At 44.4% G+C, this 26,373-nt stretch overlaps 1 protein-coding gene across 6 annotated transcripts in view; it reads left to right on the top strand.

Moving 5' to 3' along the window:
- IQSEC3 (IQ motif and Sec7 domain ArfGEF 3) overlaps positions 1–26,373 on the top strand; it is a 106,754-nt gene that overhangs the window by 34,174 nt on the left and 46,207 nt on the right. For all 6 annotated transcript variants that reach the window (XM_074583640.1, XM_074583652.1, XM_074583630.1 and 3 more), the window contains exon 2: positions 12,205–12,285. In XM_074583640.1, coding sequence (XP_074439741.1) covers positions 12,205–12,285 — 81 coding nt within the window. The remainder of the gene's footprint in view (positions 1–12,204; positions 12,286–26,373) is intronic.

Below are 26,373 nucleotides of genomic sequence, written 5' to 3' on the forward strand. Positions count from 1 at the left end.
GCAATTGTAGGTGTCACTGATGCAACAGCCCCAGATGCCTGCAGGTTTGGTAGTAACTGGGTTTCCATAGCCAAGGGCCTGAAGCAGCCTTCTGCAAGCCAAGCCAAGTCATGATCTTTTTCACCACATTCAACTGCACTCCTTTTGTTATACCATTTTGTGTCAAGCTCCAACATACAGTAAAGTCTGAGCAGCTCAGTACTAGCCAGCAGGACTTAACCCACAGAATAATCTTGGTAATCATTGGTGAGTGCATAGAATAAAACCACTACTTAAATTTAGTGCGTCAGCCCAATGTGGTAGTAACAAGCTTTTAAACTTGTCTGTAATAGGTGGGCAATTCACTGTCGTGCTACTCTGGTATCCAGCATTGAATACAGAGCTGCCAGCAAGGGCACAGAACTGCTGTGATACAAGCAGCAAATCTGGCCGTGCATTTCCATGCAGGGACAAGTCTACAGAAGACAGTGTTGCTAAGGTGCATGAAGAGTTCAGTGGTGAGCCATTTCTGTGTATGCAGCTAATTTGCATGTTTATGGGATTCTGAATTATTAAACAGCACTCCTTCATATAGCTTTGTCATTCTTCACTGCTGAGGGACAGTTTGATTTTAGCATCTAGAAATTTCCAGGGCTTTCTTCCTGTACTAAGGGGTTAAACACGAGTGAGAAGCCAGTAAGAAGTCTAAGCCTGATTAAAACCAGGTCTAATACTCAGTCATAACAAAAATCCTTTCACTGAGTCCAATCCTGATACTTATTCAAAAAGTAAAAATAATTTATTCTTACTGAGGAAGAGACCTAAATTCCATTTATATCTCACAGTTCCGGTAATTGTGAAAAGGGTTGCCAATTCCACTAACACAAGCCTTAGCTTTTTTATGGTGTTCATACATATCAGCCCAAAATAGGAGAGAAGAAAAAAGGTGTTTACTGTGCTAGCAGAGCATTCAGGCAGAGTGCTATTTCTTGATCTCTTTAGGAGGACCATGTACTCACTGGTATTAGGCTGACAAACTATAATTATTATATGAAGAACCGGAGGGGATTTGGACAATGCTCATCAGTGTAATTAAAAGTGAGCTTTTGCTAGCTATTTCCATTTTATGTACTTATAAATCTATTATTTGAGCAAAGAAGAAAGGGTCTTTGTATAGTACAAAACAAGAGGTATGAAAAGATGTTTTAAAGCTACAGAAAGGTCGCTACCAGCATCCATTTGCAGACATGTAATTATTCCATTACATATATAACCTTTAAAAGAAATGAAGATATTGAAGATAGTTGGAAGTGAGGGATGCTGTCCTGGAAAAGGTCACATGTTGTCTTGGAAAAGTAGTTTTCTATGAATATACCATCTTTCCACTAAGAAATTAATACAACTTCTGTTTATGGTAATTATTTAATTGAAATTATTTCAGGAATTTACATAAACTCCGCCTCACACATGCTTCAGATTTACATAGAAGCTTCCTAGTTGTGATATCCGAAGTATAGTTTTGGTTACAACTAACTAAACCTCTGCTCACTCCCAATGTGTTTTGCATGTGTCACTAGAGGATCTCCACGCGATTAGCTGTGCACGTATATTTAGAATATCAGATTGCTCTCTGATACAGTAGCTGTTTTTCCTGAGTACCTGATAGCAAGTCAGAGCAAGTGATGTTGTGACTTGTCTATCACAAGAAGTCATCCACTGTTTTCACTGTTGACAGAGGATCTAAACAAGACTGGTGGTGCGCATTGGGGTATTGCATAGTCCAACATACAGCATTTGCTCCCATCATGGCCGCTTTGCCTTCTTCCTCTCAGTGCTTACAAAGCGCCAATCCGATTAGCAGACAGCCATGATGTCTGCAGCCAATGTTCTTCTGGAAGAGAGAAATCCAATTTAAATGGGGTGAATGGACTCCCCACTCACACGTGATTCGAAGACATTTCAGGAGAGGCAGCTCCGCCAACCTCTGATAATAAACTCTTCCACCCAAGAAGTTTCTTCCTGGGAATTGCATAGCAGGTAGAATCATTTCCCTCATCCCTGTTCCTACTGTGCCTTAGGAAAAGAATTAATTACAAGAAGAGAAGCTTCTGAGCGAATCACTTCCACTGGGCCAATATGAGAGTATGAGAAGCAACCTCCATAAACCTAAAGAGTATTTCCTCAACTAGTAATTCAATAAGACAACAACATAGCTAGATCAGAGATACAAGTACCCCTCTACAGAGAGCTTTCAGCAATGCTAGCTTCTCGCAGGCCATCCACGTGTTCCAAATCTGAAAGTTTTGTTCCGTCTGAGTTGAATACTATTTCCAAATCTCTTCAAGCTGCTGTTTACTGCTTTAAGGATCAGACTTCCTTTGTATAGCAGATACTTGATCTTAAGTTTCCTCCCGTGGACAATTTCTGACACCTAGACTGACTCTGGTTATAATGAAGTTAGTCCACAGATAATTGAAAGTGAGTGTATCACACGTAGTTCACCTCAAGTTAAGTTATTTTATCCCACTGTAGCTGAAGCACCAAGAGCCACAAAACTGTACAAAGAGTAATGCACCACCTAGCATGAAAAGTGCTGGAAGTTGGACCCAGACTTTGCTTCTGGCTGTCACAAGGAGATTATCTGGCAGACTTGATCCAGAAGTCATTGTGGACTCTCCCCCTCCAGTTGATTCCTGGGGCGTGTATGAATACCAGCTGCTCCTTCCATTCCTTTTTCTGCTCTTGCCTGCTTCCAGCACGTAGGGGAAATCTGACAGTTAGCCCAACCACTCAGTGTAGGCTTGACAAATGAATTAGATTTCCTTCAAGTGTTTCTGGGCAACAAAATGGAGTTGTCAGCAGGAATTTTCACTGAATACAGTGAATCCACAGGTGACATCTTTCTGGTCTTCCTCACTCTTGCCAGTGATGTCTAGAGCCTAGATCTGCAAGTAAGGAAATTTCTGTCAAATAGCCTGTCACCAACAAGAGAAAACAGAGTGTCTAGGTCTACAGCAAAGGAGCAGAACCCACTGAGCCAGAACACAAGAGGCCACGGCTCATTTTCACCATCTGCCAGACACTTTGCTGAGTCTGACCTTAAGCCCATGAATGCCAGCTCAAACTATCCCTTCATGCTCAGACCCTCTTTAGTACACATCCACACACATTTGTCCATGGGTCATGTTCTTCAGGCTGAAGTTGGTGCAAAACACCCCAAATTCTTTCTGAAATCCATGCACTCATCTGCCAGTCATGCCTACACTTTTTCCACAAGAATTTCTTCAAGGTAAGAGTGAGGATTTACAGGAGAACTGACTACCACATAAAAGGAGTAAAGGAAGCTGAGAAACCAACTGTTCAGGAAGATATGGCATTAATATCTCCATCCCTAGAAGCAGATGGTGATAAATGAATGGCATATTTGACATATCTGTTGTAGTCACCCAACTAGTTAACCAAAAAAAGATCAGATCACAGCAGCATTGGCTTGGATCTTCTTCCTCCAACACAGGAAATTCCATTTCCTCAGCACGGTGCCTTGCGCTTATCCTTCCAAGCTGTGCTGTTCTGAAGAACCCACAATAGCTCAAAGACACACACTTGCGTCAGCATGTCACATTGAATTTCTGCTTTCCAAACAGTAGTGTATGCGTATGGTATTTTATACTATTGAAGTGAATTTATTTTAAGATATTGTATAGGGTCTCTAAAATGAACATATTCTGGTGAGAAAATGGAAATACTCTGTCAGTAGGAATCCCTTTTTCATGCCATCCCTTCTACTAGAAAAATAAATTTATAGTAGTGCTGTACAAAGGATGTATGACTTAAAATGTGTTTGTACCAAGAAACAATATGATGATTAAGCAGGTACTTAGTAGGTTTTTGATCTTTTGATCATCAAAGTGCCAGAGAAACATCATGGAAGAAGACATTCTCTCAAACACTCATGAGGTGTTCCAGGCCAAGTTCCAGACTACAAAACATATCTGATTTTTCATTTTTGGCAGGCGAGCAGAGAAGATTGGTGCGCCTGTTAAGTTCTCCCCTCTTCACCCCTCCCAGCATGACTTTTGGGGGGCGGAGGAGGGAAGAAGGAAGAACCGCTTTCAGAATGGTAAAGAGCGAGTTGTGGAATGATAGGCACTCAAGTGGACTGAAAGAAGAGCTACCATGAATCCTGGCAAGGCTGGGCATGTATGTGTATGTTATACATTCATCCATCATGCTGACACTGCCAGGGTGTTTCTTCAGCAATTTGTTTTTGTAGGCAGTAGTTACGTCCTGGCATCTAGACATCATCTAGGCACATCTTCATTTTTTTCATACAATTAATTAGATATCTAAGCCTGTGAAAGGTTACAGGCAGAGCTAGACAGTCCCTGATCTGAAGTAAGTTAAGAAAATCCTAGATGTGGATGATGTAACTGGCACTCTGCACACAGATACATAATGAACATCTACCTCTGTAGGCAACAGACCAGAGAGTCGATGACAAGTATGTGGAACAGATATAAAGTGGTTTTGCATAGACTATAGTGGCATGTGCAAACCCTTTACAAATATCGCACTGACCTTCCAGATAGCTAAAGGACTAAGGATAGACACTGTCACTTGAGAGGATGTTTTTGATGAGGAAGTCGACGCAGTGATGACTTGGAAAGCAAAGTAAATCTATAGCCATAAAACTATCATATGTGGAGTATTGGAAGAGGCAGAGACTAAGAAGTTAGGGAAGGGAAAATAAAATCAAAGTAGCCTAAAAGTGTTGGTAAGAGCTTGCTGGGTCAACACACACAAATTCCAAATCATCTTCCTATCATCTTTTGCTCAATTCTTCTCTCTGCTTCCTTTGTTGTAGTTTCATCCTCAGCAATCTTCCGTGCAAATCTGACTCCAGACTGCTTCAGTCTCATTCTCCTCTTTGGGGATTAATATTGGGACATTTTTTGACTGAATACAGAAGTTTTTGACAATTTAGAGAAGTTTACCACATCAGTCCATTCCAAAGAGGCATCCCAAGGACACTCAGGTTGGGATTTTTGTAGTTACTGGTAACGTAAAATAAAATGACAGTCTTAGACTTGTTTCACTCTCATATATCAGTATCTTGGCTACTAAATCCCTTGCCCTTTAACACAGGATTTCTGAGACAGTCAGATTTGTGAATCTGTTTTGTGTAGTTGTTTTTCAGAGACAGCCAACATCAGATGTTCAAGATGGAAGAGCAAGGAGAAGCACAGTAGATAGCCATGGGACACCCATAAAAGCCGCCTTCTAACGCTGAAAAGTTTGAGTGCTATACATTGGCTTTGGGAAGGGTCTGCATTAAGTATTCTCATAGGATGGTCTCTAAAATCTCCAGTTCCTCTCTGAATCTTGTCAAATTCTTGCCATCTACAGTATCCCATAACAGTGAGGAGGCCATCAAACTTACAAGGAGTTAAAGAACTTAAATTTCAGAAAATAACTTGAATTTATTTTTAGTCATGTATGGTTTCCCTACAACATAAACTCTGACCATGCTTGTTGTCCCTCCAAAGCACCAGCTAATGACCTAGAATTGAGTTGAGTAATTAAGACAGCTAGAAAGTTTCAGCAAGGGTATTTTGGAGTGAAGAGTGAAGTACCGGGGAAGAATCAGCTAGTTGCTAGAAGGTACACTTTTGGAAACACTGTCTCTTTCAGATCTCACTTCAACTGTCAGTTCCAGGTTGACTGGAGTCAAAAATAGATCTAGTTCAGGAGGGAGATGATAGAAAGAGTAAGACCTGCAGCTAACATTAGCTAGGTTGTGTCACCTTCCATTGGTAGGTAGAGGTAGCATTGAGCTATACATTTTGGGTGAGTCAGAAGACTGTGCAACTGGCCTTTCGTAAACTTAGCGTTGCTAAATAGAACCTGTTTGTGGTTCTCCAGTCCTCATCTTAGGAAAGATAACAGCCAGTAAAACTTCATCTGAGATTAATTGAGTTCTCCTTTGACTCTTTCTGCCTTTAATCTTCCACTTCTAGGCCGTGATTTTCTGTAACTCCATCTGTTCTGTTGGCAGATATCCGAAAAAATGCAAGATAGAGACAAATAACAAAAGACTCCAGGAAAGCTGAGACATCCAGCACTACAAATAATGACTTTTGGTCGAAACCACTAGCATTTCTTCAAAAGGTGGAGTTTTAAAGAGAAACAGAAATGCTACGTGAGTTGGACTAGTTATTTACTGATAGAACACTGCTTGAGGGATCACCGTTTGCCTTTTAGCATGGTCAGATTTCTAAGAACTGATGTGCACTTAAGCCAAGAGCAAGGCTACTGAATATGCAGGCCAGTAATACCCAAGTACCAGGCTACAGAGGTTAAGCAAGTACAGGCAGTTGGAGGACCCAGTGATCTTAATTGTTCTTGCAGTAGGGGCCATGCCAGCTATCCTACATAACTGACCAGGGCAGCAGCCATGGTGGGATGCAGGGGTGATGCAGCACATCAAAGAAAAGCACGCTCTGTGTACTCATAGTGAGAGCAATTTCCATTCTGTCTTGTTTTGGCATTTCATGTAGTCTAAAATCATTCGTGCAGAAAAACACAGAGCTGCTCTTTATCTATGGGAACAGGCCACACTGGATATTTGTTTAATTAAAACTGACTGCTGGAGAGCAGGGAGCACCACTGTTTTCCATATGCTGTCTGGGCTGGGGGTTTGCTTTTGCAGGGGGCAGGAGAAGAAGAAAAAGGGGTTAGACTTGTTTGCCGTAACACAGCTCTCAGCAGCCAGGCATCTCTATTTCAGGACAGCTGTCATCAGTGCTAAACTAGTGGGCACTGATGCTTAAGACGGGCAACAACACTGAATAAAGATAAAGCCCCAGGCACTTGTCCTAAGGGAAGATACAGCATTAAGGCAATTTGAGGAAAGTTTGGACTCCGTTGGCCCTGTGATGTGCAATCTAGGTAGCTTACATAGACTTTCAATTTTTGAACCTCAGCTCTTGTACCCTCTATGACACCAGTTTTTAAGAGAAAGAGGCTTGGCTCTTTGGGATCCATAGCTGTAAAGACCAAGGCAGCACAAGTCAGGCTGCCCCTTTGCAGCACAGTCCAACTTTCTAGGAAGCCAGAAGGGTAGAGCTAACTCCTGAGCTGACTAGACAGCTTGTGCTAGCCAGGAAGTGTGGCACAGACCTCTCTAAAGTTCATCACAGAGCTGGAATTGCTGTGGCCGGACAGTTCATTCACAGATACCCACATGGAAGCTGCAGGCAGCTGGCTGGAGGATACCTTTTGTTAGGAGCAACGTTAAAGACAACTGAATAAAATTCAGTCAGTTGTTTTCTCTCCAAGGAGAGGGGGATAATGTTTCAATTGACAGCATGGGTTACTACTGGGCCAAGCACAGCTTTCTATGCATTTAAGATAGGTCTGGACTGTCAAATCTTCACCTGTGGAGCATGCGTCCCAGCTAGACAGAGCAAGGCAGTGACAGGCTTAGGCTGTTTCCAGTCCTCCTTTTGCATCTATGCTTGCCCTTGTCCTCTGCTGCTCCTCCACACGTAACTCACATACTGCTGGCAACACTTACCTCAACAGGCCCTTCAGCATCCCTCCCTCTCTGTTAGCCTCTTCCTCTTCCGTACCACCCAACTTTTCACTCACTCAGAAGACCTTTTCTTCTTGCTGGCTTTTCCCTTCCAAGCTTTCATTGGGGTGCAGCCCAAGAGATAATAATTTGGTTTTAAAGCAACGACTTGGAAACAGAACACTTAAACAGCATCCTGACAGACGGGAGAAATCATCTCTCTTCCCAGTCACCTACCTGATCTGCCCACAACGGTTTTTGTTTAGCTGCAGTCTCTGTGATGCAGTCTGAGGAAGGTAAGGTAGAGACAAGTCTTATGCTTTCTGGTGTTTAACTCCTCAGAGGCTGCACATTCAAGTTTTATGTAGCCTTTCTGACTTATGAAGTAAGATTTGTTTAAAAAACAAAATAAAAAGAAAGCACAGAAAGGAAATAAAACCCACCATCAAAAGTCTAACACTGACTTCAGACAGATACTAAATATCTCAAGACTCACTTTAAAGCTGCAAAGGGTAACAACACCAAAAGGGAATGAAATTCCAGGTAGCCACCAGCCATTACAAGCCTGCCAGGCCCTCTTGAATCACAGCAACAAAAATAGCATCTTACCTGAAGACTTCACAGGTTAAGAAGAGAGCTGCTTTCCTAGAGCACTTACTTTAGGCTTGGAAGTCATAGTAAAGCCCTAGGACACTTGCCTTTTGCGTCCAGATGAGAGCTGCTTTGTCCAGATAGCAATTAATACAGCCTCTTCAGGCAGGGAACAGGTGCACTTCTTCCACAGCAAGTTAACCCTTCCTCTCCCAGCTCCTGTCTGGGCTTTGTATGCCATGCTACAAAGGCGAGGGCATAGCTTTGCAAAATATCGGATATATGCAGGATCAAGAGATGGAAAGAAAGAGGAAAATGAACAGGGATAGACTCTAAGGTGGAACCCCATCCCTGTGGCGTATTCCTGGGTAGCACAAAAGAGACAGAGAAGCAAGCTGTAAAAGAAGAATGTAAATAGACACAGAGCTCCAACTGCTCGTAGGCATTTGGGGAACTCAGATTTAAAGATATCCTTCCCTGCCCTGAATCAGCGGAACAGCTTTCAGCACAGTCTTAGAATATCCATTTACACCTCATATATTTAGCCTGTTTTTCACCACCTCCCTGGTGGCTTCTCCATGGGAGTCATGGCCCCCAGAGAGGGAGTCAAGGATCCCAAATGGCTTGCAGGCAGATTTCTGCCTCTGGGCATGATCAAGATCTAGTAGTGGTACGTAAGGTGCACAACTACTCCAGAGATCTTGGGATCTCAGAGGTTCCAGAGGACTCTGGTTTGGGCAGAAAATACCAAAGGTTAGTGTTAAACACATGAGAAATCATGAAAACTAGAGTAAACAGCTGACTGTGCAGCTGCAGTGCTCAGAGCATACTGATTCTCCGAAGAGTATCTGTGAGATGTTTTTTCCTAAAACGCCCACAGGAGACTGAGCTTAAAGTCCTGTAACTTCACACCACCCTTACTTTTCCTGTTTACCCTTTACTTTTCTCTTTGTTTCTATCCTCATAATTAACTAGCAAGGCATTGCATCTCTATACAAGCTTCTATTTCTCAGTTTTTTGTCTGACCTCATTCCTTCCTCTTTTTCCCTATGTTTTTCCTCCCTGTTATTTGCTTTCTTCATGTGTAATTAAGAATTGGAATGGTGCATCTGCTGTTTGGATAAAAGCGGAGGACAGTGTAGCTCATTTAGGGAAGTGTTGAGATTAGAAATGGCTGAAATTTGGGGTGTCCATTTTTTGGAAGACTCCGTTTGAACTCCAGTTGGTGAAGGGTCTAGAGCACAAGTCTTGTGATGAGTGGCTGAGGGAACTGGGGTTGTTTAGCCTGGAGAAAAGGAGGCTGAGGGGAGACCTTATCACCTTCTACAACTACCTGAAAGGAGGTTGTAGAGAGGTCGAGGTCGATCTATTCTCTCAAGTGACAAGTGATAAGACAAGAGGAAATGGCCTCAAGTTGTGCCAGGGGAAGTTTAGATTGGATATTAGGAAAAAATTCTTCACTGAAAGGGTTGTCAAGCATTGGAACAGGCTGCTCAGGGAAATGGGTGAGTTGCCATCCCTGGAGATATTTAAAAGATATGTAGATGTGGTGCTTAGGGACATGGTTTAGTGGTGGACTTGACAATGTTAGGTTAATGGTTGGACTTGATGATCTTAAGGGTCCTTTCCAAACTAAATGATTCTATGATTTCAAAATACGTTGTTATTTTTATCTGGAAGTGGGCCCTTTTTTTCCCAGCGGTTCCTGTAGAGACGAAATTCGGTAAGAAATGCCAATATATAACACTTCTGAAACCAAGCATGCTCTTCAGAATGAATGCCAGCTGTTGTTAAATCATCTGAGAGCCTTGTGCATTTCCACACTGCAGCCGACGATGTCTGTGACTCCAGGGCTGCTCTGCAGAGCCGACTGCCTTGGCACAGGTGCTCCACACCTCTTGAGCTAGCCAACTCCCAGCATTGCTGCTTTAGGGGTTGGGCAGAACAAAGAGCTGGGTGGAAAACCTGATGGCCCCTCTCCGAGGGACTACTTGTATGGCATGACTGCACCAGAGATGTGGGATATGGAGGCATGGCCCTCCAGCAGCTTACCAGGAAATCCATGTAAAGCCCTGTAATTTGAAGAATCTTTGTCAAACCCAAGATGTTTTCACCAGGCAAATTTGATGAATCAGTGTTTTTATGCAAAACCAAAATTTTATCAGAAAATTCCTGACAGATTCTAGCTGGAAGCAGAGTGACAAGATGTAGGAGCTGGAGTATTTGTGTGAGCCTGCTTGAACATAGACTCCAATGTGATCCCACCACTTGCTTTAGTAAAAGAACAACACAAGTAGTTTATGGACACACCAGTCAGGTAGGTACTTGCCACATGAGAAGTTTAAATTAGAAACAGTGTAGTGAGAACCAGCAATAACCAGGCTGGAAGGAGAGAAGGTATGTGAACTGGGTAGTTACAGAAATGGAAGACCAGGAGATGAAATCGATGCGTCATGCAGACATGTCCTCTGTTTACCAGCAGGTTGCATGTCACAGGCAGGGACTGAGGGCATGGGCAGAGGTCAGTGAGGCAAAAGCTAATGTTTTTGTCTTGCCCCTGCTGTATTGCTCCTGCCAATCCTGTTGTTTCTAAGGACAGATTCCTTTTGAGAATGCATTGGAAGCCAAGGAAGCAGAAGAACTAAGCAGTTTGTTAAATTAAGCTAGCTGAGAGGACAGAAGGAGGTGTCTGGGAACAGTATCCTCATTGCCTGTAATTTAGCTATCTTTGTGGCCATGTCTGTCGGATTTTGAGAAAGAAAAAGGTGATAAGCTTCACATTTCAGAGTGAGGGAAACTGTGGCAGGGCCTTTGGAAGAATCTGAGACTCCATGACAAGCCAGGAGACTTAGCTTTACTGTTTCTGTCTGGGTTAGAAGCTGCAAAAATATTTTTAAAAGGAGATGACCCCATTTGAGCCCTGGGTCTCTGCAGTAGCACTGAAAGCAGAGCTCTAAGTGCTATTCCACTGACTTGGAGACAGGGTGATTTTATGCCATCTGAGGATTCAGCCTGCTTTATCTGCCCTGCTTTTCTTCTCCTCTTTTAATTTTCTTTTACATTCCCCTATTACTTTACCCCCTTGACACCGTGTCTCTTTTCAGTGACTCCTTTTCATTGATGAAGGGCATTGCGTTCAAAATTGGCTGTTGATTTGTTCTGCCTATGACACCTCAAGGGCCTCCCTGCAGGTATCTTAAAAGGATCTCATTTTCAGAGATGCTGAGCAGCTCTTACTGTCTTCCAATGCTGTGATAAGTACCCAACACCCCTGAAAATCAGATTCCTTATGTTTCCAGGCAAGGGACCCAAGAACAAGTCACTCAAGACCAGTGAGCAGTTTTGGAAGTTTGGTCTAGGATTTCTTCCTTCCGATTAATTCTTTTGCCTTTCTTATCTAATAAACACATTTTTAGCCTTTTGTTCTCGTGTTTTGCTCAGGTTTATGGTTTTGCTTTTCTTTGCCATGATATCTTCCTCTCGTCATGATCTCAGCCCCCCTACTTGTGCTTGTCCTGTAAGTTTTCTGCTACTGTTTCTGGTAATGCACAGTGCTGATGTGCCGAGGCTATCTCTGTGCCCTAGAGAGGTTTCAGGAGAAATGTCTGCGGAGTTAATTTGCTCACTGTCAACAAAAAAATCAACTTCTTTGCATAACAACGTATAGGAAACATACCTAAGGAAACACATCTAAAGGGAAGTTTTTGACCCAAAAGAAATAAAAGTTAGAGACAGGGAAAACTGTTTTTCATGAGATGTATGGGCTCATGAGACAGATACTGATAGAAGGAAACCTTTTTATTTGGGTGCTTTTGCCCCATTCCCTACAGCTTGACATCAGCAGCAGGACAGGTAAGGCAGGGGAATAGAGTTGTCAGCCCCCTACTCTCCTGCTCCCCACCACCTTGGAGTGCAAAACGTTCATGTAATAATCAGATTTCTGTTTCAGCATCACTGGGAGTCACTCTCCCCTTGGAACAGCCCTGGGAAAGGCATTTTCCCTTGAATTTTCTGCTGAGTGAGCTGAACACTGACCTGCTATGGTGTTTTTTTTCTTACAGGAATGAAACTGTTTTACACCAGTTCTGTTGCCCAGCAGCTGATGCAGAGCAGAAGCCTTCATCTCTGGACTCCTCACCAAGGTGGGAAATTGCTGCCAGCAAGACCTTTTCTTTTCCATCCCCTACTTCCTTTTCATCCATCACTAATCTTCCTGTCCCAGAAAAAAACTCACGTATTATACACGCCTATCCTCCTACATCCTCCCTTATGTCCCAAGTCCCCAGCACTGCTGTCTCTCTCTTTTCCCTCCCAGAGATTACTGTTCGTAGTGTTGTGTAATTGCTCACAAACCCATTCTGGCCTCCACTCACACACACCCATGCACCTCCAAAAAAATACTTTCAGCCTCTCTTCAAACGTCTACTTCCATCAACCCGCATTCACACTTGTACCTTTCCTTACCCTTCTGCATCACTTTGACACCGACATACACATGCTTCACTCTTGTCCTTCAAATCAGTTATCCCACATTATAAGGTGCCTGGACACACACGAGTATAGACCCATAATCTTTAAGCTACAGCAAAAGTCACCAAAAAAACTCAGGGTCCTGTCTCATACGCTGAGACAGGGTGGGGGGGGCACAGTTTTACATGTGTTGAGATGGTCTGAGCTTGCCAATGAAGGACAATTACAAACAGGTACTATTAGCTATTACCAACTTGTATCCAGTGCAGCCAGGTGTGGGTACACCAGCAACTGTCATAGCTTTCCCTCACCAGTGAATGACATCAGTGCCAAGACCAAGGGGTCCAAGGAGCCTCAAAAATACTTGAGATGTACATACTGCGTATAGCTTCCATGCTTGGCCTTGTCCCTCTATTCTTGCCATCTCCTCCTCTCACAACTTCTTACACCTCCATCTCACAGACCTACTCCTTTTCCTCATGCCTCATCACCCTTCTGTCAACAGTAAACAGGTTTCTCTTTAAAGGTTTTGCTCATCACACTGCTAGACTTTTACATCTGACCTTTGGCATCTGTATAAGAAGCCTGAATTACTAGGGAGAGCTCTGGACAGAATTGGGCAGCTGAATTGCAGTAGTGAGGCCGCAGCATTTTTTAAATGATATTTCTCTTGTTTGTTCTGCTCACTGGAGTAGACTGTGGTTTCTGATTTCCTTCCAAGGAAAAGTGTGAAGAGAACAGGGAGGGGTGTGTGTGTATGTTCAAAAGTAGGGTTCAGCCACACTTGGAGACAGGGTAAAGAAGCAGGACTCCTGCTTATTTGTGTATGAGGATGGAAGGGTTAACCTCCATGATGTCTGTGCTGAGGGCTTTCAAGCATTGGTAAAGTTTCCATGACAGCCCTGTGGGACATCTGCACTTGCACCTCTGTGGCAGATGGGGAAATGCTGGCAAGGAAGAGGAGGAGACAGCAGAGGTTTCTGTTGTAGGGACAGCAACCTCTCCCTTGCATTTCTAGAGAGAGAGAGAGAGTTTTGCTTATGATGTGCTCTATTTTGTCTGAACCAAAGCTCAATTTTGCCATAGTGTTCTATCTTCATACTCTGATCCTTGACCCTGTCCCTTTTTTGTCCTAGCCTCCATCTTATTTCTGATTGGTTCCATTAGTTTCTAGCATTTTCTTGTCCTACAAGGCTGTCACTCCTACAGTGAAGACACTCTAGTGTCATTTTTGTCATGCTCATACTTCAGGCCTTCCTTTTGTCCCAGTGACTCCCAAAAGCCGTACCTATCCTTTGAGCCTGAGTTTTCCTGCCTTCCTTGTGCTGGGAACCACCAAATTTCTCACCTTGGAGTTGGCAGGTAAATTGAAGAGGAAGCAATCATTTGTTCCAGTAATTTAACAACTTTGGCAGGTTGCATCCAAAGATGAGTCTAAGCCAGGAAAGTCAGAAGTGGGAATGAATGGCAATGACCCCTACAGCATGTTGCATCTGGGCTTCTACTTAAGGGGCTTCTCATACTGATCTGTGCCTGTCCATTTTATGTCTTTTGTAGCTTGTCCCACTCTCCAGGCCTCCTTCTTTCCTTACTTTTTTTCCCAAGGCTTTCTCTTGTCCTCCCCATTTCTATTGCCCCCAGACCCTAATAGCTGTCCTGAATCTGTCTGTGTGTGACACAATATTCTATGTAGAGATAGACATGGTTGAAGCCACCATGGCTATTTGAAGGTGAGAAACAGGCATGCAGAATTTTTGCTTTTTGAAACAGAGAAACTTTTATTTGTGATCTCTCTATGTGACTGTCTCAGGCGAGAAGAGCATCCCTACTTCACACACTGTGCCGGAAGAAAGGCAGAGCACAGGCAGGACTATTAAACTCACTGGTCAGCTTCATGCTGGACAGAAAGCACCTCCTAGCCTCTGACAGGTCCTGCAGTCAACCATGGGATTCCTTCATATCTGAAGTTACATATACAATGCAGTGAGGAGGACAAAAAAATGCAGGAGAGGGAAAAACACAGGGTCACCGTGGAGCAGATGTCCATAGCTCATAGTTATGCTGCTCTGGAATGGCACAATACACTGCTGGGAGAAGCTCATCAGATCATTTGCAGAGCCTGTCACCCTGCTCAAATCATGAACAGGCTACCCATTGAACCAAGGCAGAACAAAAGTCAATCAAGACTGAAATATATGGGTCAGACAGCCTGAATAGGCAATCAGTTCCTGGGTGAGCCAAGCGTATCCCTAAATAAGCTCATCAGGGCTCCTGATGGGAGAGCCTGGGACACAGGGGCTCCCTGTGCAGCTCTCCTGAGCCCTATTGAATGGACAGCCAGTCACAAGTGGTGCTGTGGTGAATTTGATAAACCAGCTCGGGTTTATTCTTTCTTTTCCCCCTCCATGATCAGGCATTTCCCTAAATGAGATAAATCCTGTCAGAACTGATGCCACTAATAACCATCAGCCGTCTAGTTTTAATTAGAGTTTGCTTCATTAATGCCTCAACTCCTCTCTGCGCAGCAGATTAAATAATGTACTTGCAGCTCATTTACACAAACCCCCAAACTGCAGGGCTGAGCTGCAATCCTTTAATTAAACAGCCTGGCTGATCCCTACCGCTGCCTCGGCTCATCAGTCTAAGCCGATTAAAGAGAATAGGGACTAATAAAGAGCATAAACAGGGAAGTGACTCTCGTCTCTTCAAGGGACTTGGAGACTCCAGTGGTGATCGGCTGCTTTCTCCTTCTCTACCAGGAACCTTACCTCAGCCCACATCACTTCCTTCTGGGACCTGCAAAAATAGTCCTGCTTTCAGCAGGAACCCAGCTTTATCTTGTGGGACAAGAAATCCTTTGGGAGACTGAGGGAACATTGGCAGCAGGAGGGTAACACAGCAGGGAAGGTGAAGATAAAGAGGGGCTTCGAGGCAGTAAGAAGAGTGACTGCCTGACTGCATGAGAGACCAACAAGAGCAGCCACACTGCTCAAGTGTGGGGCAGAAGCAGAAGGAAACACAGGACATAACAGTAGGAGGTTGGCTGTCAGGAGCAGTCCGTGACAAAAGTTTGTCTCTGCTTGTGGTTTGTGATGGTCATTGTTGTTCTTGTGTGGTCCTTCATAATGTTTGTCCTGCAAGATTTCTGACTCTGTCTTTACTACCTGTACAGCTAAAAATGCGTTGGCTTCACTTGGGTGGGAATGATTAGGAACACGTCAGTGTCTAACCACTCAATAGAAGCCAACTCGATGAGACAGTTGTGATCATTCCCACTCGTATTGTTCTGCTTTGCTTCACTGACTGCCACGAGCAGCGCTAGCTCCCTTCTCTCCTCCAGCATATGAATTCCTTGTGGGGGGTTACAACTCCATGAGTTTAGCAATACAAATTTCCCACCTGGCTGCATAGCTGGGTTGCACCAGCAATCAGCAAGACTGGTGCCATAGGCCATGAATATTAGGAGACAGATTTGATCCCAGAATCTGCTCACAAGCAGCTCAGAGCCAAATTACAGTATGAGGTGATGGCGGCAGCAGGCAGATTCCTGTTGCTAAACTCTTAGGGCTTCCCCATTTCAAAGTAGAGTGTAAATCCTGGACATGGACCACCATTGGACTTGTACACCACTGGCTTCATGACCATAACCCATCTTGCAGGTTGGGCTTCCACTGGGGATGCCAAAGATCAGGTTGAGGGGAATGAGGGGACTCCATGGATGGCAGTAGAACCTAACCCTGCTCCTTTACTGAAGTGCTGATTAGACTCTGATTTAGCCAAACCCTATAATTTTATAAAGCAACTGCTCTTTTTCTTGCTGGCTTCTGCCTGTTAACAGCAGCATTTCATTCTAGGGATTTGAATAGCCTAGTAATTGCATTTCCCACTTCTCCCAGTCTCACACAGTGGAGACTGGCATCCCAGAACAATGACCTTAAAATGTGTCCAGCAGCAGCCCAGCTCTAACAGGATTACATACCATTTTCCTTTGTGTGAGGTAATAGGGCTGAGATGAGAAAGATTTGTTTCTATTAGAGTAATGAGAGGAAATGATGGAGTCACAATTGGAGGGAACAGTATATTCATTCAGTTGCCTTTCATAGGCTTTTCGGAGCCTGCCTCTGGCTCGCCTGAGGTGCTGAATAGGAAATCAGCAGAAAATCACCTCTGCTCCAGTGATAGGAAAAGTTCTACATAAAACTTTTAAGCACCTGGGGTAGGTCCACTTTGGCAATGGACGTGGGGATAGCACTGGAGGGCTGACGGATCATGTCACAAAGGAGGCTGGACGGGATCCGGGTGCATTTGTGTGAGGGGCAGGATCAGATGCCAGATAGCTCTTTGGGTAGGAGGTATGTTCCACCTACATTTGTGGGAGAGAGAAGGTCCTTCCTATCTGGAGGAAGTGCAGATGAGACCTGACCTGCTTTTAAGGCAAAGGAGACAAAGAGTCCTCCCAGGAAGAGGAGAGGTCGGGGATCTGAACAGTCTTCTGGAAGGACTTGGATGTGTACTGAGCAGAAGAGCTAGGGCCTGAAACATCCGTGGAAACATCTATGGAAAAGTTGGGCAAACTCTGCTCGTCTTTTTCTGTAATATTTCCTCACTTTCCAGTAGGGAGACTGCTGCCTAGATCAGGGTTGAAACACAATTAGTGCAACTAGCAAGTGTTTACTTCATGATTACGGACCAATTAAATTGTAACTCAATATAGGTTAGACTTCAAACAGCTGTGTACTCATTTCTAAAGTGCCTGCTGGATTAGTCACACTCACAGATTGGTTACTGCCTGGCATCACAGCACCAATTAGTGGTAAGGAGACATTTAAGTCATTGGCTACATCTCCAAGCCAGCCTTCCTTACAGTTGTGGTGAAATTCCCTCTTGCTCCACTCCTGATTTACCAGAGTACACAAATGGAAATACGTGTTCTTACTGGCAGGAGTCCTTTGTGCTCATTGCTCCGTTTTTACATGTGTGAGGGTGAAAAGTGGATGGACATATTTTAGACAGTTCTTTGAAATCAAGCCTTCAAACATCTTTCTTCCCAGCTGTCTGAGCTGCGTAAAAGTATGCTACAACCTAAGCAGCACATGGTTAAAAAGCAAAATCTGACTTCATTTACTTCTGGAGATCTGCTGGAGACTCTTCGTGTCTCTTTACCTGAACTCTCTGTTTCCATTGAACATGTGCTTGTTCTTTGTCCTATGAAGTCATACTGGGAGGCACTGGCACAAAAGAGCCATGAACATTATCCACTGCACAGTCACAGCATCATGTCCCTCTTTGGCTCCCCACTGCTGTAGCCCAGGAACATCTTTCCTCCCAGTACAGCTCTCACTTTGCCCTTGGGTCACTCTAGGTCCTCTAACAGTTAGATCCTCCTGAGAATTCCACAAGACTTTGTTTGGATTGTGAATGCAATAGCCCTTAAGACTGAGACCCATGAAGCTGATGAGAACTGAACCACTCTTCAAGCTGATTCTCCTTTTAGATATCACCAAAGCATCTTGATAAAAAACAGGTGGGGAATGATAACAGGTGGTGAATGATGACTTTCCACCAGTACCCATCGCTCTTTAAGCATTACAGAAAAACAACTGAGCTACCCACCTTTTGTCTGAATTTGTAAAAGATTGACCTTGCCTGACAGAAAGAATGCAAATCCAGTTCATGAAATGGGAAATTAGCCTTTCTGGTTTAAGATTGCTGGCAGGATATTGGATATATAATCTGGAGGTTAGTGCTTCCGCTCAGCTCAGAGTTACTCAGTGGCTCTGGCCCGGGTGTGGAACATGATAATGATTCTAGTCTGTATCAAATCAGATCTATAACCTACCACACAAAACATTATAACAACTCTGACTAATTGGCCCCCAGCTGTCAGTGTCAAGTGCAAGCTCCTCCAGTTAGTGGACCATGGACGCTGAATTCTTCTCTGATTCTTAATGGAGAACACGCCAGGTCAGGCTTACAGCACCTGGACATGCCAGTGCAAAGCAAGCCTCTACGCCCATGGTCTGTGCCTTGTGTGCTCTGAGGACAAATAACTCCATATGCAAAGCTCTTCAGACTGACTTCTTTCATTCGTGCTAAAGTCCTCCACAGCACTTTTTTTGAAAACACACAGGAGAAGTTTGAGCAGCATTTCTGCTTTGTTAGCACATCTTGTTTGTGCTTCTTTTCTCATTTCTTTTCCTTATTGAGGTCACAAGCATGAAGAGAGGATTTTTTCTGCTTCTTAACAGGTCATCTACTTATTCTTTCCTCCCTGTAGACTTGATAATCCTGTTCAAGATATTACAATTGGAGGTTGTGGGGATGCTGCAAATAGGCAGGGATGGGTCAGCAAAGTTCACATAAATATTCCCCAGGTTCATAGTTGTCAGAGTTTTGATTTTAGTCTGACACAGAGATGTGGGTGAGGAGAAATGTCTAGACCCAGATTTGAACTCTTTCTAAACTTGGGAGTGAGTAGATTCCTTGCTTTTCATGGGTATTTTGTACAGTCAGGACTAGCAGATTTAATTGCTTTGCAGCAGCCTAGATACAGAACCACAAAGGTACTTAGTGCGTGTAGATTTGGGGGAAACAGGGAAACACAATTATAAGCAAAAACTGTTTCAGAGAACACCCTTAACATCATAGTTACCAACAACCTTGGGAATCTCTTGCAGGGAGGTATAGGTGGCAATTCTTCTGGTACTATGACCTGGGAGGAATGTCCCTTTCTGGAAGCATCCAAAGAAACAGGAGGTGAGTTTCAGTTGCAGCATCTCAGTCCTGTGAAGGAGATCCACTAGGACGTTTTGGCACTATCGCCCACACAGGCATTTCTCTGCTCCTTCTCTCCAACAGCTGCTGCGGCCACTTCCAGGCAAGTTTGGAGAACATGAGGGTGGGGAAGTAAAGTGAGGAATAGATGGGCTCTTCAAACGGAAAAAAAAAAAAATCTCTGGCAGAAACTGGAGTCTCCCTGTGATATTGGTTGCTTGCTTTGCCCCTGTCAGCACTTTTCTTTGGGAAGGAGGAAGATGGCAGGAGAGAGGCCAAAGAAAACCCATCTGAAGTATCCTTTTTTGAAACTGCAAAGATACCCATCAGCCACATGTTTTCCGAGAGCCTGAAGCTGTATACAGTCTTGACTGGCCACATGTTCTTCCAGTCCTTCCTTTTCCCCTGTTACGCCTGTTGCTTACATGGGTCCTGCCCTAGAGGAATTCGGACTTGGAATCAAGTATTTTTCTCCCACATGTGACATGATCCTCATGTTGTCATGCATTGCAAAGAATTCCCTGCCCATAACATGGCAACTTTTTAAAACCAGTGGAATGCAACATAAACACCTGATATATCCTGTGTTTTCTGTGTGATAATGCCACAGAGATGCATGAGAAGAGGCTATGACAGCTTTGGAAATAGTCCTGTACCTAGCACTGGAAAATGGGCACAGACGGTTGATGAAGTAATAGCAGATGGACTGTGGTGGAGCTCACACTATTCATTCTAATCCTCTACTGATATCATCTGACCTGATCTGCATCAGTCAAGATGCAGCCACTTGCAAAATTGGGCCATTCTAGATCTTGGGTACGCTAAGGTGTGTTCTGTTGAACTTGACAAGGTGGTTGCTGTGGACCCTCTGTCCACACACTTACAAGGCAGAGAGAGATAAGGCAAAGGGATGGAAAAAAGAGCCAATGAGAAAGAAAGGGAGACAGACTCACCCCAACAAAGATAACAGTGCTACTGTAAGGAAAATGGATGGCAAACATGCTCTACAGAGAAGGAGAATGACAGGAGAGGAGTAGGAAAAGCAGGAAGTTAAAAAATAGTGTAAATGAAAGAAGAAACTGGAGGGAACAAGAACATATGAACAGGAGATAAATGAGCAGGTCCCTTGGCTGGAATATTCCTGTTCATGCCAGTATTCTTTGGCAGTGACAGCAATGAGGCTGTGGCCTTTTATTACACATATTCTTGCAGTGTCCTGTCAATACAAAGGCCTTTTGTCTTTTCTGTGCTCTGCAACACTAACTCATTCCTATGCAGGTTCATCTTCTGACCACCCCCATGGGGCAAGCTCTGTGCTTAAATACAATAAGCTCTCCCTTTGGAAAAACATGTCTGTGCTCCAGAGTTCCTTCTTCTGCATGTGGCCCTGGCAGGCTTTCATATGCTCCAGGAAGAACTGAAGAGTCTGAGATGCTGAAGAGAAGCACACTGTAGAGCTGCTTAGGCCACTCTATATGGGCTCTGCAAAAAGCTAGATAGCTGAGGGAGAGGGTGTAAAAAAGTTGTGAGATTTTTGGGACTCTCACCTGGCTTGTTCAAAAACTGCAGAAGAGCTGGAGACCTCTCCATCTTCTGTGAGGAAACATCAACCTGAAGAAAAATATCAAGACATAAACAGAAGCTGAGTTCAGTGAGATTTTTCTTTTGAGACTGAATAACCTGACTCTGGCCACACCATTTGGAAGTGTGTTCTAGTAACTTTTAACCATCTCTGGTTGGCACCTTCATTCTTTCCATACACAGACTGTACCATCATCCCACCAGGAACTGTATTTGCTAGTGACTAGAGACATGTGTCACCTTTGTCGTGTCCCACACTGGTATGTTGCTGCTTTCCTGTAAACAGGTTAGGATTCTGTTATTATTGCCTGTGTATCTGGGTTGACTGCAATCTCTCTCATTCCATCTTTTGGGGAAAGTGGGAAGATGAGGACAGACTACCCTATGTACACATTGCTGGTGTTCTTTTGCACGTGTCTTCTGGGGTGACTGGCAAAATATAACAGATGCCTGTAAATTCCCAGAATACACTAATGTGAGAGTGATAGGTCAAGATGCACAAAAATGGATGGTGCAGAATTGCATTATGAAAAGTATTGCTGGGCTGTTACCCCACAATTGGTTCTTATAAGCATGTTACATAGTGTCTTAAAATACAGCATATTGGGATAGATCCTCCATTACTTTGGTGCAGTCCACTGGCATAATGCCATTTAGCACCAGCCGTAGTTCTGCTCAACACCACAGTAGGATTGGTTTTGTCAAGTCAAACTCCTATTTTTCTTAATGATCTTGCCCCAAAAGGTCCATGTCTGAGTACAAATTATAAGGATGGGAATCATCTTCATAGGGAAGAAAAGTTCGAGTGACCCTAGGGGAATATAAGCTTGTATGACCAAATGTTGAAGCTGCTAAGTCATCCTGTTTTCCAAATGGGAATGAAGAAATATGGAAAAGGAAATAAGGCCTCAGGGAAGAGAAGTGACATGAAATGGATCAGAGTGTGAGTGAAGCACCAGTGACAAAATAGGTTAGAACTTGGAGATGTAAAGCTTTGTGCCTGCTGTACAAGGCTGGGGGGTGGTCACTGGATTGGGGAAAAGAGGAAGGAATGCTAACCGTGCTGTTTCTCTCTTGGTCTTCAGCCATAGGCTAACCTAAAACCCTAGATCTGAACACACTGGCAAAGTTAAAAGCTGTATCATATCTGATTTCCTAAAGCTGGTGTTTGGACGGTATTGAGGATGGTGATTTGAGGCTGTTACCCTTTATGACGAGGAGGACCATCCTTTCTTCTCTGTGGTTTGACACAAGCAGTGGCCTTCTGCTGGGCTGAAGTGATCACAAGAGATGAAATAGCCGAGATACATAAGAACAGAAACAGAATTTATCTGGGTTGCCCAAAGATCTTCCTGTGAAGCAGCTCACTTGCTGCCTTCATAGAATCATGGAATCACAAAATAGTTTGGGCTGGAAAGGACCTTTAAAGGTCATCTAGTCCAACCCCCCTGCAGTAAGCAGGGACATCTTCAACTAGATCAGTTTGCTCAGAGCCATGTCCAATGTTTCCAGGGATGAGACATCTACCACTTCTCTGGGCAACCTGGTACAGTGTTTCAGGACCCTCAGCATAAATTATTGTTTTTTTCTTATATCTAGTTTAAATCTACCCTGTTTTAGTTTGAAACCCCTTGTCCTATCACAACAGGCCCTGCTAAAAAGTTTGTCCCCATCTTTTTTATAAGCCCCCTTTAAGTACTTGAAGGCTGCTGTACAGTTTCCCTGTAGTCTTCTATTCTCCAAGCTCAACAACCCCAACTCTCTCAGACTGTCCCTATAGGAGAGGTGCTCCAGCACTCTGATAATTTTTGTGGCCCTCCTCTACCCGCTCCAACAGGTCCATGTCTTTCCTGTGCTGAGGGCTACAGAACTAGATGCAGTACTCCATGTGGGTCCTCACGAGAGTGGAGTAAAGGGGCAGAATCACCTCCCTCAGCCTGCTGGCCATGCTCCTTTTGATGCAGCCCAGGATATGGTTGGCCTTCTGGGCTGCGTGCGCACTTTGTCAGCTCATGTCCGGCTTTTCATCCACCAGTACACCCAAGGCCTTCTCAGCAGGGTTGCTCTCAATCTCTTCATCCCCCATCCTGTATTGATACTGGGGGATGCCCCGATCTGGGTGCAGGACCATGCACTTGGCCTTGTTGAACCTCATGAGGTTCATACGGGCCCACTTTTTGAGCTTGTCCAGGTTCCTCTGCGTGGCATCCTTTCCCTCAGGCCAGCCACACCACTCAGCTTGATGTTGTCTGCAAACTTCCTGAGGGTGCAATCAATGCCACTGTCTGTCACTGATGAAGATATTAAACAGTACTGGTCCCAGTGTGACCCCTGAGGGACACCACTTGTCACCCATCTTCATCTGGACATTGAGCCATTGACCACTACCCTCTGGATGCAACCATCTAACCAGTTCCTGTTCCACCGAACAGTCCACCCATCCATTTCATACCTCTCCAGTTTAGAGAGAAGGATGTTGTGGGGGACCATGTCAAAGGCCTTACGGAACTCCAGATAGATGACATCCATAGCTCTTCCCTTGTCCACTGTTGTAGTCACTCCATCATAGAAGGCCGCTAGGTTGGTCAGGCAGGACTTGCCCTTGGAGAAACCATGCTGGCTCTCTCGAATCACCTCCCTGTCCTCCGTCCTTAGCATAGCTTCTAGGAGGATCTGTTCCGTGGTCTTCCCAGGCACAGAGGTGAGGCTGGCAGGTTGGTAGTTCACAGAGTTCTCCTTTCTACCCTTTTTCAAAATGGGTGGAATGTTTCCCTTTTTCCAGTCACCAGGGACTTCACCTGACTGCCGTGACTTTTCAAATACCATGGAGAGTGGCTTGGCATTCAGTATTCAGTTACCCTGATCCCTTAGGAAGGAACTCAGAGGTGCAGTCCAACCCAGGGTCTGTCACAACAGGTGGAAAAAGAAGACCACAGAAGCCCTTCCTTGGGTCTATAAACGCCAAGATTTGCGTCCCTAATCCAGCTTACAGGTAGCTGGAATAGGAGAGCAATGGACTGAGGAGATATGCAAGGTTTCCTTGCCTTGTAGAGGCTCTGCTGCCTCCCAGCCCTAAATTCATCTCATTTTAGCAGTGAAATTCTATCTTCTGCATGATTGCACCAGCAGGCTTTTGTCAGCGAATTCGGTGCTGTTCAAACCTGCCTCAGGGATGAGGAGCCAAGAGATCTGAGTTGAAGTGGCAGAAAGACTGCTGCTGAGAAGCCAAGTTTCTCTTTCCCGGGGTGCTGAGTGGGCAGTTACACTAATGCAGGATGCCATCTGTTTTTTCCTTCTCTAAAAGGTCGTGTTTACCAAACATTGCAGAGGCAAGAGAAGTCTGGGGTTAAAGTAAAAGTAATTAAACCCTGCAGAGCAAGACCCCCCTGTGCCTTCACTGTCCACTTGGTGCTTTTCGCACCTCAGTGATAAGCACAGGTGCCCCGTTTGACACAGCCATAAGTAACCCCCTCTGCAGTGACAGGCTGCAGGACCTCCTCCTAGTCTAACCTGCAGGGACAACACAGCAACTGGCCTGGGGCATCAAGCACAGAGGTGTGGTGGGCAGCTGAGAAAGGGGCTCTACTTCCTGAGCTGAGTCCTGTGCTCCTGCAGCTGGTGAAATAGGATGCGGGGCTGGGAAGAGAGGAGGAAAGAGGGATGTGCCCCAGAGATGGCCCGAGTCTTATTCTGAGGTGTCACCCAGACACACATAGGAACTATAAGGAAAACACTGTGTGACAACCACACCACCCAGCACAGACAACCTTGCACCTTAAACACCACTTCTCATACAGCGAGAACCGGTTTAGCTGTTCCAAGTCACTCTCTGGAGGAACCTGTCTGTCTCCATGAAAAAGCGGAGATCCTAGTCCTCCGGTGGCTGAAGTTACTCATGGAGAGCCGGTCCCTCAGACAGGCAGCCAGCCCAGACTGACACCTGGACGATCATCTTTGCACCACAAGGGCGTGGGGTGCATCAGAAAAGTTTAGCCCCTGTAGCGCTGTTCTGTAGCAAAAGGTACAACGACACAACAATGTGGGAATTACACAGCACATGGGGATCATATTTAAATACCAAATCTGAAATAGAGGCCCTGACGTTGGCTTGTTGGACCCTGTGGGACTTGAGACATTTACTAGTATTATTACATTTTCTGTCTGCTTAATACACATCTCACCGAAAACACTTTAAGCAATGTTGAAAAGATGTTGCCTCGTTCAGTCTGTGCTAAAGGATGTTAAATTTAATTGATTTCCAATGTATTTACCGTACTGTACTGTCAAATCTATTTTACAGGTGTGCGTGCCAGCCTTTCTATGAAACAAGTAATATATTCTGGGATGGGTAATGAGCTTGGCTAATTATCATTAATTCCTCTTGGGTAAAACTAGTGTGAGAAGATGGCTTGGTGCCACTGCTTTGCAAGGTGTTACGTGAATGTAGACAAAATCAGAATCTTGTTCCTATATTTGTCTGTGTTGGGGGAGACTGTCTGAGAAAGCTGCAGCTCGCCTGGCAGGGGATGATTTGCCAAGATCGAGTTCCAAGTTCCCTGCCTCCCTGGCAGGAGAGACTTTTGCCATCCATCATTTTCAGCATGCTCCCAGAGAGCATTGCCTCCAAGTTGCCCTAAAACCTGAACTTAAAAGCAAATCAGAAGCGATTCTTTTGCACTCAGACCCCCAGCATGTCAGAAATTTCTGAACCTTGAAAAGATCCCATTATATATTACCAAGCCTGTCTCAGCCACTTTTTTTTCATTGAATTCTGATCAACCCATCCACCATATGTTATGGGTGTCCTCAGGGAACACTGAAATGAAATAAACTGAAAAGGCACTTTGGACCCTGCTAACTCAGCAATTGATTTTATTTTTTTATTTTTTTTATGAGCAGAGAGAGGAGAGAGGACAGCGGAAATGCTGAAATATCTTAAGACAGAGGGAGCACAGGTTCTTGCAGACTTGGGGTCTGGACTCTGTTCTCTTGGCATTAGCTAGTGACCTCTTTGTCTAATTCTCCATATGTCACTTTCTAAGGGTTTTTTATTCTGACATCTCTGAAGCTTTGAAGTCTCATATGGCTCTCAGGCCACGGTAATACTAATTGCTTACAGCACTTTGGAGCAGCTTATATACAACAACCAATTGATCCTCATAAAGAGCTCTGTGAAATGGATTCATAAATTTTTGTGGTCCTTCACAACCAGTCCACGTTGTCTTTGCCTCAGTTACAGGTCACAATCCTGCATACTGACCTTGAATACCATGAAGAAGGAAACAGCCATGTCATCTCTCCTGGAGTGACACAGGGACACAAAGGGGAGGTGAATCAGCCTCCGTAGTATTTTTGTCACACCTCACACACCATAGCTTCCTCCTATCCAACCAGCTAGATTTTTT

The sequence above is a fragment of the Larus michahellis genome, chromosome 1, assembly GCF_964199755.1.
Source record: "Larus michahellis chromosome 1, bLarMic1.1, whole genome shotgun sequence".
In the NCBI taxonomy this organism is placed as follows: domain Eukaryota; kingdom Metazoa; phylum Chordata; class Aves; order Charadriiformes; family Laridae; genus Larus; species Larus michahellis.